The sequence below is a fragment of the Lontra canadensis genome, unplaced genomic scaffold (assembly GCF_010015895.1).
Source record: "Lontra canadensis isolate GAN:19392208 unplaced genomic scaffold, GSC_riverotter_1.0 scaffold75, whole genome shotgun sequence".
Taxonomy (NCBI): Eukaryota; Metazoa; Chordata; class Mammalia; order Carnivora; family Mustelidae; genus Lontra; species Lontra canadensis.
In genome coordinates this window covers 5,216,748-5,235,110 of record NW_022631069.1, presented here as the reverse complement: position 1 = coordinate 5,235,110, position 18,363 = coordinate 5,216,748, and the positions used below count along the sequence as shown (strand labels likewise).

Below are 18,363 nucleotides of genomic sequence, written 5' to 3'. Positions count from 1 at the left end.
CTTGCTCCAGCACATAGGCATTCTATCTTTGTCAAATAAATAAATTAATTAATAAATAAAATCTTTTAGAAAAAAAAAGATTTTAAAAAATATCTCAATGTTAACTGCTCCATCTTCTCATGTGGTTGATATAATTCATGCATTAGAAGGGAATTTGAATTAAATGACTTCTATGATGCTATTTTAATTTCTTTGAATGCTTTTCTGGAAACAAATGGGAGGTTTGCAAGTGAAGATCATAATTGACAATGAAATTTTCAAAGAGTGAAAATAGTCCTTGATGAAGTTTTGAGTCCTTGATGAAGTTTTTGAAACACTCCTGCATTATTTTTATTTACAATTGCAATGTTGGGACAGAACCCGGAAATGATTAGGCCAATGCATCTTGGTAAGCATGTCTGTTTAGAAGTTCAGGGTGAAGATTTACTGTCAGAATCTCACAACTCACCCCTCACAAAGAATAGCCAAATGAAGACTGTGGGAAATTAGGTACCAGCTTTATGAATAGAATAGCTGGGCAAGTATTTGCTTGTTCTTAAAAGGCAGGGCCTTGCTGTTCAAACTAGATGGAAGAAGGGGACCCCAGGTTAATGCCTCCTGCCTTCACCTCAAGTCATAATCCCAGCATCCTGGGATCCAGCCCCCACATCACATCGAGCTCTCTGCTCAGTGGTGAACCTGCTTCTCCCTCTCCTGACCCTCACTCATGTTTGTCCTCTCTCTTTACTGCTCTTTCTCTCTCTCTTAAATAAATCTTAAAAAAAAAAAAAACTAGATGGAAGATGAGGCATGGTTCTAGAAACTTAAGCTGAAATTTCTATTTCCTTTGCCGACTCTAAATCACAGAACTCTCAAGTGTGGTCTACAGAAAAAAAGGGTATGGCAGGTCTCTAAGAGGGGCATTGACAAAGATTGTCAACTTTACTGCTTGGAATGGATTAAGAGGAAGATAGCAGAGGTTACTGCGTAGGAATGGGGAATGAAAGAGGAAATGGGAAGGGGGGCTGCTATGCATGGATTTAGGAAGTGAAAAGGATAATATAGACACCTCCACCAAAACACACACACACAGACACAGACACATACACACATACACACACACACCACAGCCTATTCAATGTCTCAGACCAAATAACCTAAAAATGTTTTCTAACCTGGGTGAGTGCTAAAAAAGGAAGAAAGAAAAGTAAGTTTCAAAGAATATCTTTTCCTATTTGTATGGTTGAGGTGGTAATATGAGGAGAAAAGAAAAGAGGTTTTCCTTATAGTTTTACAGAAGCGTATATTCTTTTTTTTTCTCTTTAGCTCTGTGATTTTTTAAAAATAATTTAAAAAATTTTTAATAAACATTTATTATTAGCCCCAGGGTACAGGTCTGTGAATTGCCAGGTTTACACACTTCACAGCACTCACCATAGCACATACCCTCCCCAATGTCCATAACCCCACCACCCTCTCCCTACACCCCCCCCCCCCGCAACCCTCAGTTTGTTTTGTGACATTAAGAGTCTCTTATGGTTTGTCTCCCTCCTGATCCCATCTTGTTTCATTTATTCTTTTCCTACCCCTCAAACCCCCCACATTGCATCTCCACTTCCTCTTATCAGGGAGATCATATGATAGTTGTCTTTCTCCAATTGACTTATTTCGAGGAGCGTATATTCTTTCAAGGGCACCTTGAGAGACGCTTCATGGAATCCTGATATTCTGTACAACATAGTTGTAAAAATGCTTTTAGATGATATAGCCATATTAAAATAGAAAGTTATCTTAATTGATGGGACTACTTTGTTTAATTTCTAGATGTGATTATTGAAAGAAACAACCTTGGAATAGAAGATATCAATCATGAAGGAATATAAACATATATTAAATTGAATCTTACTGATGGAAAAAAGCATTTTATTGAAATAATTTAGTTATTTTGATTACTTAACTCTACTAGGAAGATATATATTTAAAAAATGGGTCTCCTGGGTGGTTCAGTCAGTTAAGCATCTGTCTTTGGCTCAGGTCATGATCTCAGGGTCCCGGAAGCAAACCCCACATTGAGCCCCACATCAAGCCCCACATCAGGCTCCCTGCTCTGTGGGGAGTCTGCTTCTCCTCTCCCTATGCCTACCTGCTTGTGCTCTCTTGCTCCCTATGTGTCAAATAAGTAAAATCTTAAACAAACAAAACCCTAAAAATACTTAATAGTGAAATTTTAAAAGTACTTTTTTTGTTATTAGGTTTTTTTCGACGTAGTATCACCAAAAATGCAGTATATCACTGCAAGAATGGTGGCCACTGTGAAATGGACATGTACATGCGTAGGAAATGTCAAGAGTGCAGACTGAAAAAGTGTAAGGCAGTAGGAATGCTGGCAGAATGTAAGTGTTATTATGGAATTTGGGGGTTCTTTTTTGAGGGTGATTTTAGCTTTTCTTACCCTATTGACAACATAATGCATTACTCAAATTATCATTTTGAACATTAACATATTAGTCTAGATTTAAGCTGTTTCTCTAACAACTGATAGATTGGGATGACTAGTAATCAATCTAGGTAGTTATTTCCATAAACCCTGTTCTACACTATATTGCTCTAATTTTGGCAATAATCATATGTTCTTCTTCATTGGAAATCCTTGTATTTTCATATGACTTAACCTAAGGTTATATAATTTATCTACAAAGAGCAGAATTTTAAATTAGTAGTTCCCCTTCTTTGGTCTTGTATCTTTAGAAGCCTACATGACAAGTAGGTATGTAGAGCCTACTAACAGCTCATAGGTGTCAAAAACCAACTTGAACAGGCAGAGGAGTACTTAGGCTGTTTGAGTTCCTTCTATGTTCACAGTGTTTTTAGCTTATAAATTACATGATATCATGTAATCCTCAGGGTAGTACTAAGATTTTGGCCTTATTTCCACAACTCCTCCTATTTCCTAGGGCTCAAAATGTCATGGTAATTTCAAAGTTCATTTTCTTAATAAAGTATTAGTGTTTTCATGCTTAACCTAGCCTTGCTCAAACTCTTATCTTGCAGTCTTTCTATTATATTAATTTTATGGCTGTTTCTTCATTATCTCTTTTTATTTTCCTTTAACTGCTATGATAATATTCTTCAATTTTTATTAAGTTACACTCCTGTTCAATAAACACCAATGTAATGATCTGTTTATATTACATTGCCTATTTTAATAAAATCTTAACTCTTTATAGCTTGACCAAAAGGATTCCTATTATTTAAAATTCCAGGGGTGGGGGCACCTGGCTGGCTGGATTAGTCGATAGAACATATGACTCCTGATCTCAGGGTTGTGAGGTTGAGCCCCATGTTGGGGATAGAGATTACTTAAAAATCTTAAAAAAAAAATTCAGGTTGGAGTCGATCTTAAGGTCGTCTTGTCCAACCAGCCGAATCCTTTACTTTATCTCTGTCTGAGACTGCTCAGACTGGCATAACAAAATACCATTGTCTTGTTTTATTAAGAAAAAAAGTAACTTAGCTCATTTCAAAATCACAAAATATTTCCTTGACTTTATATAAAAAATCAAAGAAAAAAGCTCAGAGATAAAGTAGTTGAACTTCTATATCAATTGATATTCTATGTTGTTTCCATGATATAATGTAGAAATTTCTCTAATATAAAAGGTTTAGGGGCGCCTGGGTGGCTCAGTGGGTTAAGCCTCTGCCTTTGGCTCAGGTCATGATCTCAGGGGCCTGAGATCAAGCCCCGCATCGGGCTCTCTGCAGGGAGCCTGCTTCCCCCTCTCTCTCTGCCTGCCTCTCTCTCTACTTGTGATCTCTCTCTCTCTGTCAAATAAATAAATAAATAAAATCTTAAAAAAAAGGTCTAAATTTATGGTTCAGAGATGCAAAATTGATTTTTAATTTATGTGTAGGATGACTGTATACTTTTAAGTAGAGGGTAGTTATGGAAGGAAAAGAAGAAATTAATGTAGTAAATTTAATTTCTGTGTACGTGCTTGCCAAAAAAGGAATGTTCTTTGTGAAAAGACAAGTCTATGATAATATATGTGTACAGTATAAGAACATTTTCATTAAATCCTATAATGTTATTTGCTAAACCTAAAACATCTTATTTGAATTTCATAATATCAAAGGTTTGCTCACAGAAATCCAATGCAAATCAAAGAGACTTCGAAAGAACTTTAAACAGAAGAATAGTTTTTACTCTAGCATCAAAGTGGAAGAGGAAGGACTAGACAACAAGCTTGTATCATCCACCACTAGAGCTGGAAAAATGGTAAAACTCTTATAAAATTTCTTGTTTCTTTAATGATGACATGTGTTGCTTAATACAAATTCATTATAGTTTTCCCCTTATGTTTTCTTATAGATTAAGGAGAGTATGGAACTAACTCAAGAGGAACATCAGCTCATTAATAACATTGTGGCTGCTCATCAAAAATATACAATTCCTTTAGAGGAAACAAAGAAATTTGTATGTGTTCATTAATGGGGAGAAATAACTTATAACTAATTATTTTAGAAAATAAGGGCATAAACATGAAAGTTAAACATTTAAACAGTTAGTTGAAAGAAATAAAATCCACTACTCTTATTTCTTTTTGTTGGCTAGCTGCAGAAGTATGTAAATCCTGAACTGAGCTTTTTGAGACTCTCGGAGACAGTGGTCCTACACCTACAGGGGTTAATGGATTTTACCAAGGGACTCCCAGGTAATCACTTTATGACCTTTGTGAAAAAAATCAGTTTCATACTTAATTTTTAAAAAGTTCCCTGTTTTAAAGGAAGGGGACATTTTAGGAAAATAAAACCTCTGTTTTTCCACCAAAGCTGTTCATTTTGTATGCTTTAAACAATCAAGTGTGGTTGATTAATCATCCCACTCTTGATTTTTGCTCAAATCATAATCTCAGGGTTGTGAATTTTAGCCCCACCTTGTGCTTTATGCTGAGCGTGGAGACTGCTTAATATTCTCTCTCTCCCTCTGCCCCTCTGGACCTCTTGTGTGCTCTCTCTCTAAAAACAAAATAAAACAAAAACAATCAGATGATTAAAATATTCATATTTAAAAACATTCAAATGACTCCAAAGACTTAGTGCAAGACACATGATTGATTGTGTCTTTTAATGTTTTGAAATGAATTATTGTTTCTGAATATAAAAATAAATCAAATAAAATTGTATAATGTGAAAAAAATCAAGCTACAGTTGGCTAAAACCTAATTATATGCACAGATAACTCACTGTAAAAATAAATTATTTGAGGCTAAACTGACTGTGTTTAATTTGCTTTTGCCATATGAGAAAGTATTATTCTCTATTTCTGGTGAAAGTGCTCCAAAATATTACCATGCAGAATCAAGAATTTTGTTCATATTTGCAATTATGGATCTTGATTATTCTAAGGAAACACTTAGGATTCACATTATAACTAAATGAATAATTAAAAACATTAAATCTTATGCCTGAAAATTACCTCTTCATTACTCATTTCAAACAATTATGTGATCTTTTCTTCAAGGATTTGAAAATTTGACAGCTGAGGACCAGACTGCATTATGCAAAGGATCAAAAACTGAAGTGATGTTCCTTCATGGGGCCCAACTTTACAGTCAGAAAGAATGTCTTTCATCAGCTTCTGAAAGTAAAAAATGTCAACCAACTCAATCTTAATGTTAACAGTTACTATTAAACACAGCAAGAAATTACATAACATCATTTTTATTATATTTTTATAATAAATATTATATTCTCGCTTTACTAGTTAATATAAGTACTTCATGATAGCTTTTCCAATTCATTGATCTAGCTTTTGCTTTTTTTTTTAAAGAAAACCTTTTTTTTTTCAATTATATGTCATCATGGAAAACATTTTTGCAGGGTTTTCTACATGAAATTTATATAAAATCTGAACTACTTATCTCAGTTCATGTTTCTGGAATAAAAATTATAAAGCTACCATTTGTTGGGAATATTTCCTGTCTAACAGGTTAGAGAGATTGGATTTATTATCTGTATAAAGATTTTTAAAAAATCAGACTTTATATTTTTCCCTGTTACTAGGTCCTATGAGAATATCAGATCATTCAGATCATTCACTGAATTTTCCCAATCAGAGTGATAATAGAAGTGTTATTTATTCTATGGAAACATTTTGCAATGAAGACTGTCCACCTACTACACTGACTGGTAATATTACATACAATACAAAATATTATATTGGATGGGAAAAATTGGTCAGATACAATGTTTCATTTTATTATTCTGCTTTGAGAAAAGATGGTAATGGCAATATGTTTGATTATGCACTGTTGTCTGAAGAAAATATATTTGATATTAATCTTTTTAGGTATTGCTGAAGAATTTATTACCACATTGTTTTACTTCTACAGAAGAATGAGTGAACTTAATATTACTAATACTGAATATGCTCTGCTTGCAGCAACAACTGTGTTTTTTTCAGGTAAAAACCATTCAGAAATATGTATTTGGATTATGTTTGGCAATCAAATCATGATGTCTGTGGTTATTATTCACTGATGCCAAATGTTAACAACTTTATTTCAAAATTTTCTCTTTGAGAGAATTCGCTTCAGCTTATGAACATGCTGTAATTTCTTGCATCTTAGAAAAAAGGCTTCTTGACCTCTAATTGCTTTCAGCTATTTTCCCATTTCTCTGTTCTACTTTACAGAAAAACATTTTTTTTTCTGTGTACTCCCGCCTTCATTCATCTCATCTCATTTACTCCTGAACCCACTGCAGTCAGATTTTTGTCCCCTTCTCTCCATTCTACCATAATTTGTCAAAGACTGTCAGTAATCTGGCACTGCTGATTCCAGTTTTCAATTCTTAGTCCTCATTGTACTTGACCCATCCGCTTCATCTGGCAGAGCAGATCACTCCTTCTCTCTTGGAAAACTTTCATCACTTGGCTTCTGTTGATTATTCCTTCCTTCTAGACATTTTCCCCTCCACTTGAATTCCAGGACATCACACTCTCTTGATTTTCCTCCTGAGTGGCTGATTTTTCCATTTCCTTTGTTGATTTCTCCTTATCTCCCATGCTAATAAATGTTGTGTCCTAGAGCTCAGTTCTCTTTTCTTCTACACTTACTTCCTTTGAAATTTCATCCTATGTCATGGCTTTAAACACCATCTACATGTTGACAAGTCCCAAAGTTATATACCAACTTGGACTGCTCCCCTAAGCTCCACTAAATAGTCTACTCAAGATTTCAACTTGTAGTGGACATATCAAATTTAACATCTCCAAGGTGAACTCCTGAACTTTTCATTGATCCTCCTATATTCTTCCCCTATCTTTACTAAATGTCATCTCCATCCTTCAAGTTACACAAGACAAAATTTGTGAAGTCATCTTTCACTACTTTCTTTCTCTTATACCCTGTCAAATACACAACACCTCTTCTTGGCTTTAGCCTCAAAATATATCCAGAACTCAACCACTTTTTACTGTCTCTGTTCCGGCCACCCTAATGCAAACTAGTAACTTCTCTTGCTTTCCTGTTTCTGCCCTTGCCTCCCTAGAGTCTGTTCTCTATATAGTAGCCAGAGTTACTCTTTTAAAACATAAGATAGATCATTTCATTTCTCTGCTCATAACTCTTTTTATAATTTTAAAAAATTTTTATAAACATATAATGTATTATTAGCCCCAGGGGTACAGGTCTGTGAATCGCCAGGTTTACACATCCAACTCATAACTCTTTCATGGTTTCCTGTTCTACACAGGTAAAAGCCAAGTTCTTTCTGTTATTGCCTACTACTTTCCCTTTTGCTCACACCACCACAGCCACATTACTTTTGATACACATGTTACTTGTAAATGTCAAGCAGCCTCCTGCCACAGGTTGTGTTGTATCTGACAAATATGCTTAGAAAGCTCTTTCCCCAGATAATTACATTCTTCCCTTCTTTATCTCCGATCTCTGTTAAATGACATCTTACCTCTGGATTACCCTTTTAAAAATAGCAACTGTCCTTCCCCCTAAATTCTTATTCTTTCTTCTGTTTATTTTTCTCTATAACACGTATCATTGTCATATTATTTATTTATTTTTTAAAAAGATTTTATTTATTTATTTGACAGAGAGAGATCACAAGTAGGCAGAGAGGCAGGCAGAGAGAGAGAGAGGGAAGCAGGCTCCCTGCTGAACAGAGAGCCTGATGTGGGGCTCAATCCCAGGACCCTGGGATCATGACCTGAGCCAAAGGCAGAGGCTTTAACCCACTGAGCCACCCAGGAACCCCCCCTTTTTTTAAATTTAAAATGTGTATATATCTCTTTTCTTGCCCACTCCTCCCAAACTCAGGGTATAAGCTTAAAGAGGACAGGAAATGGTGTCTGTTATGTTTGCTGCTATATCTCCACCACAGTAACTGGATAAATAATTGTTGCCTACCCATTCAGAAATTCTTGGTTGGTTCTTATATTTTATAACTAGGTACTTAAGAAGCTTGCCTTTTGCTTCCTGTTCATCTTGAGGAAATTAATCTTTTTAAATTTCAAATAAGCTTGAAACTTTTTCTTGTACTCTTACAACCACTTACTGACCCTTCTCTTCCTATTTGACTTTATTTCTCTACCTCATAGAGTACTATGAAGATTAAATAAGATACTATATGAAGTTACTTGCATAATATCTTGCATACATTAAGGGTTTGGTAAATATTTGTTATTTTTATTATTTACAAACTGTATTGCTTTAAATTAATTTTCTTCTACAACTTTCCAGTATTCATTAAGATATATATGATGATGTTTTTCAGATCGTCCATACCTTAAAGATAAGCAGCATGTGGAAAATATACAAGAACCCATTTTACAAATTTTGTACAAATATTCAAAAATTTATCATCCAGAAGACCTACAGCATTTTGCTCGTCTCATAGGGAGGCTCACTGAACTGAGAACACTGACTCACAACTACTCAGAAATACTTAGCACCTGGAAAGCAAAGGACCCCAAATTGGCTAGTTCACACTTGGAGAAATGGAATTTGTATTCACATTGTTGAAATTTAGAATGTTGTGGTTTGTCTTAAAACTTTCTCAATCTAGATTTTTGACTCTATCATCATAGGATGACTGATTTGAAAAACAAACAGGTTTGCTAGGTAACCAATATATCACCATAAAATGGATGTCATCAGTGCTCATCAAATTTTGTGGAATATAGGACGAACCACTAGAGGGACATCTAGGATTCCTTTCAAGATTTTACTCAAAAGAAGCAATGACTATTTTGTTACCGTATGGTTCCTTCAAAAGGGAATAATGTTAAATAGAGTTCTTACCTGAAAAAAACTTTACTTTTTTCCTTTAGTAGAAAAACTGAATGAAAATATATGGATTATAGACATGAGAAAGGCTATCTAGTGGAAACAATTGTAATCAGAATAAAGGTAGTTTGTGAAACTCATTAATTAGGCCAGATTGATGGATTAAGAACTAACTTTCTAAACTTATTCCTGTTATAGCATTTTATGAATTATTAAAGGGGAACAAAACTGTTCAACTCTTACTTTTTCTTAACTTAAAAAAAAGATCTTTTTAAGTCCACATTTAAAAAAATCCGTGATGGTAAGATATTGAAAAAAGTTAAAATGACAAATCATCAAAATGTTTTAACATACACTGGGAAATTTAGCACAAATTACTACTCATTCTGCTAGGCAATATTTTGACATTTTTGCCAATACCTTCTGTAGAAAAAATGAAGTTCTTAAAAACTGAAATCTTTCCACAGATATTTTAATCCTTGTATGGGTAGAAAGGCTATTTAGTAAAAATAAATTCTATGTGAAGTATATGAAATTGAGAAATTCTATGCTGGCAGTATTGTTTTGAAAGACTGGATGTAAGTAAATAAAATACTGTGAATTTAAGTTAATTTAATCCTAGGCATAGTAACATTTTGGTTTTCAAGACAGAAAAAAAGACCATAGTCCTTTTTTTTTTTAGCTATAAAACTTAAAAAAACCTGGAATATTGAATTTATATCCTCAACTTTAAGAATGTCTTATTTAAATTTATTAATTATTGCCCCCACAGGGCATCTTGGGTATAAACCTGGAATCATATCTTGGAGGGACTATTTTGTCTTTTATAGGGTATCTAGGCAGTTTCCTTAAAATGTGAAGTAAAGGACTTAACTTGGATCAAAAATTTTTAAATTTTAGCAGAAACTATGATGTCTCATAGGTTAAATTTATACAAAGTTGGATATTTAAAAATATTACTTAAGCCATTTGGGAAAACATCAATTATAGTACCGGAAGAAGTTAGAAAACAAAGTCAAATGTATTCAAAATGGAATTCATTCTCGTATTGCTCAAACCTAGGTATTTAGTACCACAATACTTATTGTATTTCTCGCCCCAGCTTGAAGCCAAGCAGTCAGACTTCTTTTCCTGCTTACTATTTTAAAAAGCCATCAAATCCTATTAATTTTACTTCCTAAATATACATTTGATGCCTCTTCTTCATCTTCACTGTCACGGCTCAGCTCCTCACACCTTATCCCGCCTATTAAACTCTCTCTCAAACTCCAGTCCGACATGCCTAAACCATTTTTCATAACGATACATTTTCTTCTGAACTTGATCTTGCCTCCCTTTCTACTCAGAACTCTTCAAGATCCCCATCCATAAAGGCTAAAATCCAAAAGCCTTTGGAAGGCCTCCTATCTGCCAAATCTGCAGCCTCATCTCTTGCAGTTTTCCCACCTGGCCTCACACACCTACGCCAAACTTCTTGGAGTCTCTCTCGTACTAATCTCGCTCACAACCACAGGGCCTTCGCCTGTGTTCTCTCGGTCAGGAATCCTCTTTCCCCATTAACTGTTGGCCCACTCTCTCTCTAATCACTCTCCTATTCTTGAGCGAAGCTGTACGAGAAGCCTAACACCTCTGTGCAACCTCTCCTGACTCCCCAGGCCACCCTAAGTGCCGCTTTCTCTGTGTTTTAACAACCCTTTCTAAATTACCACCTTTAAATGATTACACCTGGCTGTAATTATCTGCCCATCTGTTTCTTCCCTAAGACTCAATTCTTGGATGACAGAAATGCATTTTTCACTCTCTGCTCCAATCTATCACAGTCCTTGCATTCTCTGACAATAGCAGAATCTTAAAGAACGTCTACGCTAAGGAAAAATAGAATCCCGCGAAGAATCGTTACCAATGTAAAGGAAAATCTCGCGAGAATTGGGAGCCGGGCGAACTCTCGCAGCTGACCGTTATTTAGCCGTTAAACAGTCGTGTACCGCGCCCTTTCCTGGCTGGCCGCCGAAGGGGAGCGATTTCCCGCCTTTTCTGAGGTTCGGAGGCAGAAGCTCTCGTTGATTCTTTTTGCTGTCCTAATAGACAGCAGGTAGCAGTTCGCGTGGGCACCGAGTCCATGGTTTCCCCCTGAATCTTGAAAGGTAAGGACAGGGGTACTGAGTTCCTTTTTTGACGACGGAAACAGGAGCTGGGCGATAATCTGATTCCGTCAGCACCTGCGGCACCTGCAGCCCTCCGCCTGCTAGGGCAGCCCTCCGCCTGCGAGGGCTCCCCTCCCCCCGCCCCTCCAGCACCTCCTGGGTATCCGGTACCCCTCTTAAGAATCTACAGTAGTTCTCGCGGTGGAGTGATGCAATTTACCAGGGCTGGCGGAGGTAGAGCTTTGTTTTCGGGCTGTCACAGTGATGGTACCTCGGAGTTTCTGGCTTATCTAGGTCGCCAGCTTGGCCACTGGTGGTGGTAGATGGTGGGAACAACTGTGGGGTGTTTTTACTTTGACTCGCACAGTGATGTGACGCTGCAGACTCACAGTGTAGCAAAGGTTACACCCGCTCCTTTACATAGCATTTGTTGTACAGACCTTGCTTTTAAAAATAAAGCATAAAGAGTGTATTAATGAAACAATGTAAAAACACTTTTTCCCCCCCTGCCTTCTGGGGCAATAGATAATTACAACTGGAAGAGAGAAAATGGAAAAGCAAAAGCCTTTTAAATTGTTTGTACCACCAAGATTAAGTAGCAGTCAAGTATCTGCAGTGAAACCTCAGAGTTTGGGAGGAGAGTCTAATTTCTTCAAGGTAAATTTGCATATGAATCTTGATTTGACTATTAACTTCAGGTAAGGAGACACCATGTACTTTCTTACGGGTGTTATTTTATAATTTTTTTTTTTTCCTAGCAAATGTGGCCTGATTTACCCAAGAATTTTAAACAAAGTTATTTAAAATTTTAAATCCAATTTACTCGTGTTAGCTATAGGTGTACAATATACTGATTTAACACTCCATACATCCCATAGTGCTTACCACAAGAAGGATCCTCCTTAATCCCCATCCCCTGTTTTACCCATCTCCCACCCTCCTCCCCTTTGGTAACCATAAGTTAGTACTCTACAGTTAAGAGTCTGTTTCTTGGTTAGTCACTTTTTCCCCCCTCTATGATTGTTTATCTTTTTGTTTCTTAGATTTCACATACGAGTGAAATCACATGGTATTTGTCTTTCTCTGCCTGACTTATTTTACTTAGGATAATACACTCTAGCTCCATCCATGTCATTGCAAATGGCAAGATTTCATTCTTTTTTATGGGTGAGTAATATTCCATCTATAACCTCATCTATAACCATTCATCAGTCAGTGGATAATTGAGCTTCTTCCATAGTTTGGCTATTATAAGTAATGCTACAATAAACACAGGGGTCATACATCTTTTCAAATTAATGTTTTCATAATCTTCGGGTAAATACCCAGTAGGGAGTTGCTGGATCATAGGGGAGTTGTATTTTGAATTTTCTTTATTTTTAAAAATTTTTTTAGGAACCTCCATACTGTTTTCCAGAGTGGCTGCACCAGTTTGCATTCCTACCAGCAGTGCATGAAGGATCCTTTTTCTCCACAACCTTGTCAATACTTGTTGTTTCTTGTGTTTTTTCATTTTAGCCATGCTGACAGGTGTGAGGTGATATCTCATTGTGGTTTTAATTTGCATTTCTGTGGTGATGAATCATGTTAAGCATCTTTTCATGTGTGTGTTGACTATCTGTATATATGTCTTCTTTGGAGAAATGTCTATTCAAGTCTTCTGCCCATTTTTCAGTTGAATTATTTTTGGGTGTTGAATTTTATAAATTCTTTATATATTTTGGATACTAATCCTTTATTGGATATGTTGTTTGCAAGTATCTTCTCTCATTCAGTAGGTTGTTTTTTAATTTTGTTGATTGTTTCCTTCACTATGCAGAAGATTTTTATCTTGAAGTCCCAATGGTTCATTTTTGTTTTTGGCTTGACTCAAGTTTCCCTGACTCAGGAGACCTATCTAGAAAAATATGATTATGGCCATTGTCAGAGAAATTACTGCTTGTGCTATCTTCCAGGATTTTTATTACCCAAGAATTTTCAGTAATATTGCCTGGAATGAATGATAAGCCTACGTAATATTTGTAAGCATCTTTCGTTTAAAAAAATAATCACTGGTTCTTTGGAACTCTGGATACATAATAAATCCTGCTTATTTGAATCTTTCCTCTGTCCTTAAATGACTTGAGGCAATTTGTAAGACATATACAATGAAATAGCAAGATACAAAAACATGTTAAGAGAATATTAGGGTCGAGGAAAAAATAAGAAAATTTGAACAAATATGTCAAAATACTGGTAAAAATTAGTGTCTGACTAAGCTTAAAATTTGGCTTTGAGTCACCTGGTTGTGAGGATAAAAAGAGAAATTCACTTATATAATAGAGTTCTTATCAGAAAAGAGGAATTATACCAAATTTCTCAGGTTAAACAGCTTTTACTGATATTTTAAAAATTTCTCTGTGGAGCTTTATATTGGAGATGGAATGAAGCAATGAATATTTCAATTTTATACGCTGTAGAAAAATTCCTATGGTCTCTATAGCTAATAGTGTAATACTAAGATGCTATTCAGTGAAGACAACTCTCAGTTTTATCAAGGGAAAGATCATAGTGAAATTGAAGAAAACTAATATATTAAGCTACTAATTAGAATTACTATTATTTTTCTTGAATACTTACAAAGCATGTATTTTTTTTTTACATAGCAAAACCACTTGATATTTTAAATATTATATCTACCTTAAAGGATTTACAATTGAAATCATGTCTTTAAGCAGATGTATATTACAGATATAATTACACTGCTAGTTATCACAGTGGTTTGGAACAGTATATTTAAGAACTTCTTTGTATTTCTAGAGTTTCAGCAAATATATTGAAGATGATTTTAGTTTTCCATTTCCAATGACTAATCTCTCAAAAAATGGGGAAAACATTGATTCAGGTAAGAGACTGGAAAAGCAATATATCACTGTATTTAAAAGTATTTTTTACATACACATTGCTAGATATTGAAAATACAAGTATTATTTTGAGAGCCTTGACATTGAAGTTAGATATAATAACATAAAAAATAAGTGGTTAGCGAATTTAATACCAGTTGTCTTTTATCTTGCAGATCCAGCTTTACAAAAAGTTAAGTTTTTGCCCATGCTTGAACAGGTAAGTTAGATATAAGGTACATAGATATAATCTGTTTAGGTATTGACTTGCTTGTTTGAAAAAGGAAAAAAATTCTTTAGCTGTTGGATAATTAGTTGTCAGTACTTAATTGCTACTATTTGGAAACTCTCATCAGAAATATTTTCTTATATTGCATGGAGCACTGGGTATGGTGCAAAAACAATGAATTCTGTTACACTGAAAAGAAATTAAAAAAAAAAAGGAAATATTTTCTTACAGGAAACACTTACTCATTTTTTTAGGTTGATAATTCTGACAGTTGTCACTACCAGGAAGGCCTGAAAGACTCTGATTTTGAGGTCAGAAGATTTCCTATCTATATTAAATTTCTTGTAATTGTAGTATCATTTATTGTTATTTGTATATGCCTTTCTTTTTGAAGCTTCTAAAGGATTAAAATTTGGCTAATGTTTTAAGTTCTTTTATTTTTTTCTTTAAGATTTTTTTTTTTTTTTATTTGACAGAGAAAGCACAGCAGGGGGAGCAGGAGGCAGAGGGAGAGGGAGAAGCAGACTTCCTGCTGAGTAGGGAACCCAATGCAGGGCTCCATACCAGGACCTTGGATCACTTAATGACTGAGCCACCCAGGCGCCCAAGTTCTGTTCTTTAAAACCATTACCCCCCTTCGTTTTTCTTTTAAAGTTGCTGAAACACTAGGTTTCTGCATTTTCCTGGGTTATGCAAGCATCCATTCTTTCAGGGAAATTTAACTTTAAACCACAAAGAGCAAGAATAGAAGAGGGGATATGGCTACAATATGTGAAAAGGCCAAGACTCAAACCACTATTTTACAAAGAATCTTTAATGAGTACGATTGTTTGGCTCCTTTGTTGTCTAAGGAATTTATAGAACGTGTGGTACTTTTTTTTTTTTTTTTTTTGTTATAAAAAACATTCTTACTTATGGCACATAGATGTCTATGAGGAGCGTCTGGGTGGCTCAGTCAGTTAAGGGTCTGCCTTTGGCTCAGGTCATGATCTCAGGGTCCTGAGATGGAGCCTTGCAAGGCATCAGGCTCCCTGCTCAGTGGTGAGTCTGTTTTTCCTTCTGCCCCTCCTCTGCCTTATACTTGCTTGTTCTCTTTCTCTCTCCCCCCACCCCCCACCCCAAAAAAAAGGAAAGCAGAAATTCTGGGGCACCTGGGCTGGCTCAGTTGGTAGAACATGAGATACTTGAGTTCAAGCCCCATTTCGAGCATGGAGTCTACTTAAGGAAATTCCATGGCCTGATAAAGTACTGTATGTCTGTTGCTGGATCATAGTATCACAGAATTTAAAAATATGGAAATTATTCATGTATTTTGATAACAAAGAGGTATCAGCAAGCAGAAATCTGATTTATAAAAAAATGAACTGGCATTTACCTTATAACGTTGAAATGTGTAATGCAGGAAATCCAGATATAAGCTAAGTAAGACCTTAGCATAAATGAAAGCTAGCTCTTGTGTTAACTATGTTTTTGTCATTGTATTTGAAAATTCATGTCCTCTAGGTAATCTTCAAACCATATAACCAAAATGTTTTAAGACCATTATAAAAATTTATAGATATCATGTAGAATGACATATTTTAGCTTTTAACCAGCCAGTTTCTCTCATTGACTAAAATATTTCCAATATCTGGCTTAGGTATATTTTGGAGGTATTGGATTTTATTCAGTAGCGTATAACTTAGTCAAGTGACCGGTAACTTTAGTGAAGTAGCTAATATAGCTAATAACTTTTAAAGAGTTAATGTAGTTTTCAAGATGCTATTAGGGCATAAATTGAAGAGAGAATTGTTCTCAACTATTAAGATATTATATTACTCATGGATATTTGCAATAGGCAGCGGTAGTTTGTTAATTGTTCAAAATTTTAGTGTAACCACTCTGAAAATCTATTTATCTTAACAGAATTCAGAGCCAATGAGCAGACTATATTCAAAACTGTATAAGGAGGCTGAAAAGATCAAGAAGTGGAAAGTGAATGTAGAATCTGAATTGAAGCAAAAAGAAAATAAGTTGCAAGAAAATAGAAAGATAATTGAAGCACAGCGGAAAGCCATTCAGGAACTACAGGTATAATGAGATTTGGAATTGAAAATGTAGGTAGTAGATTTTATAATACTTCTATAATAATTCTGTAATACTTTTAAAATAGAGTATTTCTTTGATGTGGATTTTAAGGACGGTGTTTTTTGAATTTTAACTGATGCTGTGTTTCAGCTTTAGGATGAGCACAGAGGACAAGTTGCACAAAGCTTAATGCAAATGATTAGGGAAATAATAAATTGTTTTAGATAAAGATTTCTTTAATGATTCTAATTATAAATTTTTAATTTTAATCCTATTACTGGCGATGATTTGTTTGATATGAATGTCTTTTATTGGAATATGACATTTGTGGATTTTATATTTGGAACTATTTAGCTTCAGCTTTGTGGTCGAGGGAAAGAAAAATGTTGAAAATGCAACATTGGGTTAGGACAAAGATAAAACATTTAAAAATGTTTCGGGAAGATAATATTGCATTAAAATACTGTTGGATACTTTTTGGAGATGATTCAGCAAACTTAATTTTAGATCTGTGAAAGTGAGATCCATATTCTTATAGGAAAATCTATAAGCTGTGACACAAAAAAGCTTTTTGTGTGCAAAGAATTCTTAAACTTCTTAGTTGTTAGCAAAGAAATGCTGCTTAATGATTGTACTCGTGTTTATTTTGCTAATAATAAGCAAAATGTGATGAACTGTTTTTTTGTTTTATAAATTAGTTTGAAAATGAAAAAGTAAGTTTGAAATTAGAAGAAGGAATTCAAGAAAATAAAGATTTAATAAAAGAGTAAGTAATAATTTAATTTTTCTTTCTAAATTTATTCCAGATTTATGAAAATGATTTCCAGAAATTTATTGAACTTAATATTGTTATGTAATATTAACTTATCTGTAGAATTCTACCTGGGTACTGTGGAAGAAGGAAGACATACTTATTTTACATTCTTGTATTTGTCAAACAGTGATCACTGACTGATAATTTCTCACTTATTAAAGTATCAGTCAGGAGAAACCATTATTTATTATCAAAAGTTATCTGATAACTGTATCTACAACTGCCTATGTATATTTTCTACCTTTCTGATTGTTGCAGCACTTTAGGTGCAGTATTTGTAAAATAGTGCTCAATTTCATTATAAGCTAATTCTTACTCTCAAATTCCTGTTTTTGTCAGTGATCTAATGATTCTTCCATTAATGTCAGCTTAAAATCTTAGTGTCATCCTTAGCTTTTCCTTTTCTTTGTTCTAGGCAATAGCTAAGCCTTATTTTATACACTTACTGTCTCTTTCATTTTATATCATATAGAATGTAATAGAAAACTGTAGTTTTTATTCATCTGTCAAGTAAATATTGGTTAGAATGTAATGTATGGGTCCCTGAAGAGTACAAAATTTATTTATTCCTACATGTTTAAGTTAAACATCATGGCTTTAGAAGACTTATCACTTTGTCAGTGAAGTTGCTGATAAAGGAAAAAGGCTCTTAGATTGTTTTAGTCCAATTGAAAGACAACCTATGGGGGTGCCTGGCTAGCTTAGTTGGAAGAGCTTGTGACTAGTTCTCGGGGTGGTGAGTTTGAGACTAATATTGGGGTTAGAGATTATTTAATTAAAAAAAGACAGCCTATGACTTCCCAGATAAAAGATTAAATGCTAAACCTTAATTTTTTCCCTGCCTAATTGAGGTTTGGTTATTAGGGAAAAGGGAGAGAGAAGAGAAAGTTTCTAACATTGTATGCCTATTGTATATTTGGTACTTATGCTCACTTTTATATAG

General features: G+C 34.7%; 2 protein-coding genes across 7 annotated transcripts in view; both read left to right on the top strand.

Moving 5' to 3' along the window:
- Window positions 1-9,290, top strand: part of LOC116881549 (bile acid receptor-like) — a 73,638-nt gene extending 64,348 nt beyond the window's left edge. For 4 of the 6 annotated variants that reach the window (XM_032881373.1, XM_032881374.1, XM_032881371.1 and 1 more), the window contains 8 exons: window positions 2,232-2,372; window positions 4,113-4,255; window positions 4,349-4,453; window positions 4,592-4,691; window positions 5,501-5,623; window positions 6,043-6,168; window positions 6,329-6,442; window positions 8,773-9,290. In XM_032881373.1, the coding sequence (XP_032737264.1) occupies window positions 2,232-2,372; window positions 4,113-4,255; window positions 4,349-4,453; window positions 4,592-4,691; window positions 5,501-5,623; window positions 6,043-6,168; window positions 6,329-6,442; window positions 8,773-9,020 (1,100 nt within the window). In that variant the 3' untranslated portion in view covers window positions 9,021-9,290. The remainder of the gene's footprint in view (window positions 1-2,231; window positions 2,373-4,112; window positions 4,256-4,348; window positions 4,454-4,591; window positions 4,692-5,500; window positions 5,624-6,042; window positions 6,169-6,328; window positions 6,443-8,772) is intronic. The other 2 variants (XM_032881375.1, XM_032881376.1) reach the window with 2 other exon arrangements.
- A 2,542-nt stretch (window positions 9,291-11,832) lies between these two features.
- The window catches only part of SYCP1 (synaptonemal complex protein 1), a 132,299-nt gene continuing 125,768 nt past the window's right edge, over window positions 11,833-18,363 (top strand). The window contains exons 1-6 of the mRNA XM_032881381.1: window positions 11,833-12,085; window positions 14,228-14,312; window positions 14,487-14,530; window positions 14,794-14,850; window positions 16,445-16,609; window positions 17,305-17,372. Of these exons, the coding sequence (XP_032737272.1) occupies window positions 11,978-12,085; window positions 14,228-14,312; window positions 14,487-14,530; window positions 14,794-14,850; window positions 16,445-16,609; window positions 17,305-17,372 (527 nt within the window). The 5' untranslated portion in view covers window positions 11,833-11,977. The remainder of the gene's footprint in view (window positions 12,086-14,227; window positions 14,313-14,486; window positions 14,531-14,793; window positions 14,851-16,444; window positions 16,610-17,304; window positions 17,373-18,363) is intronic.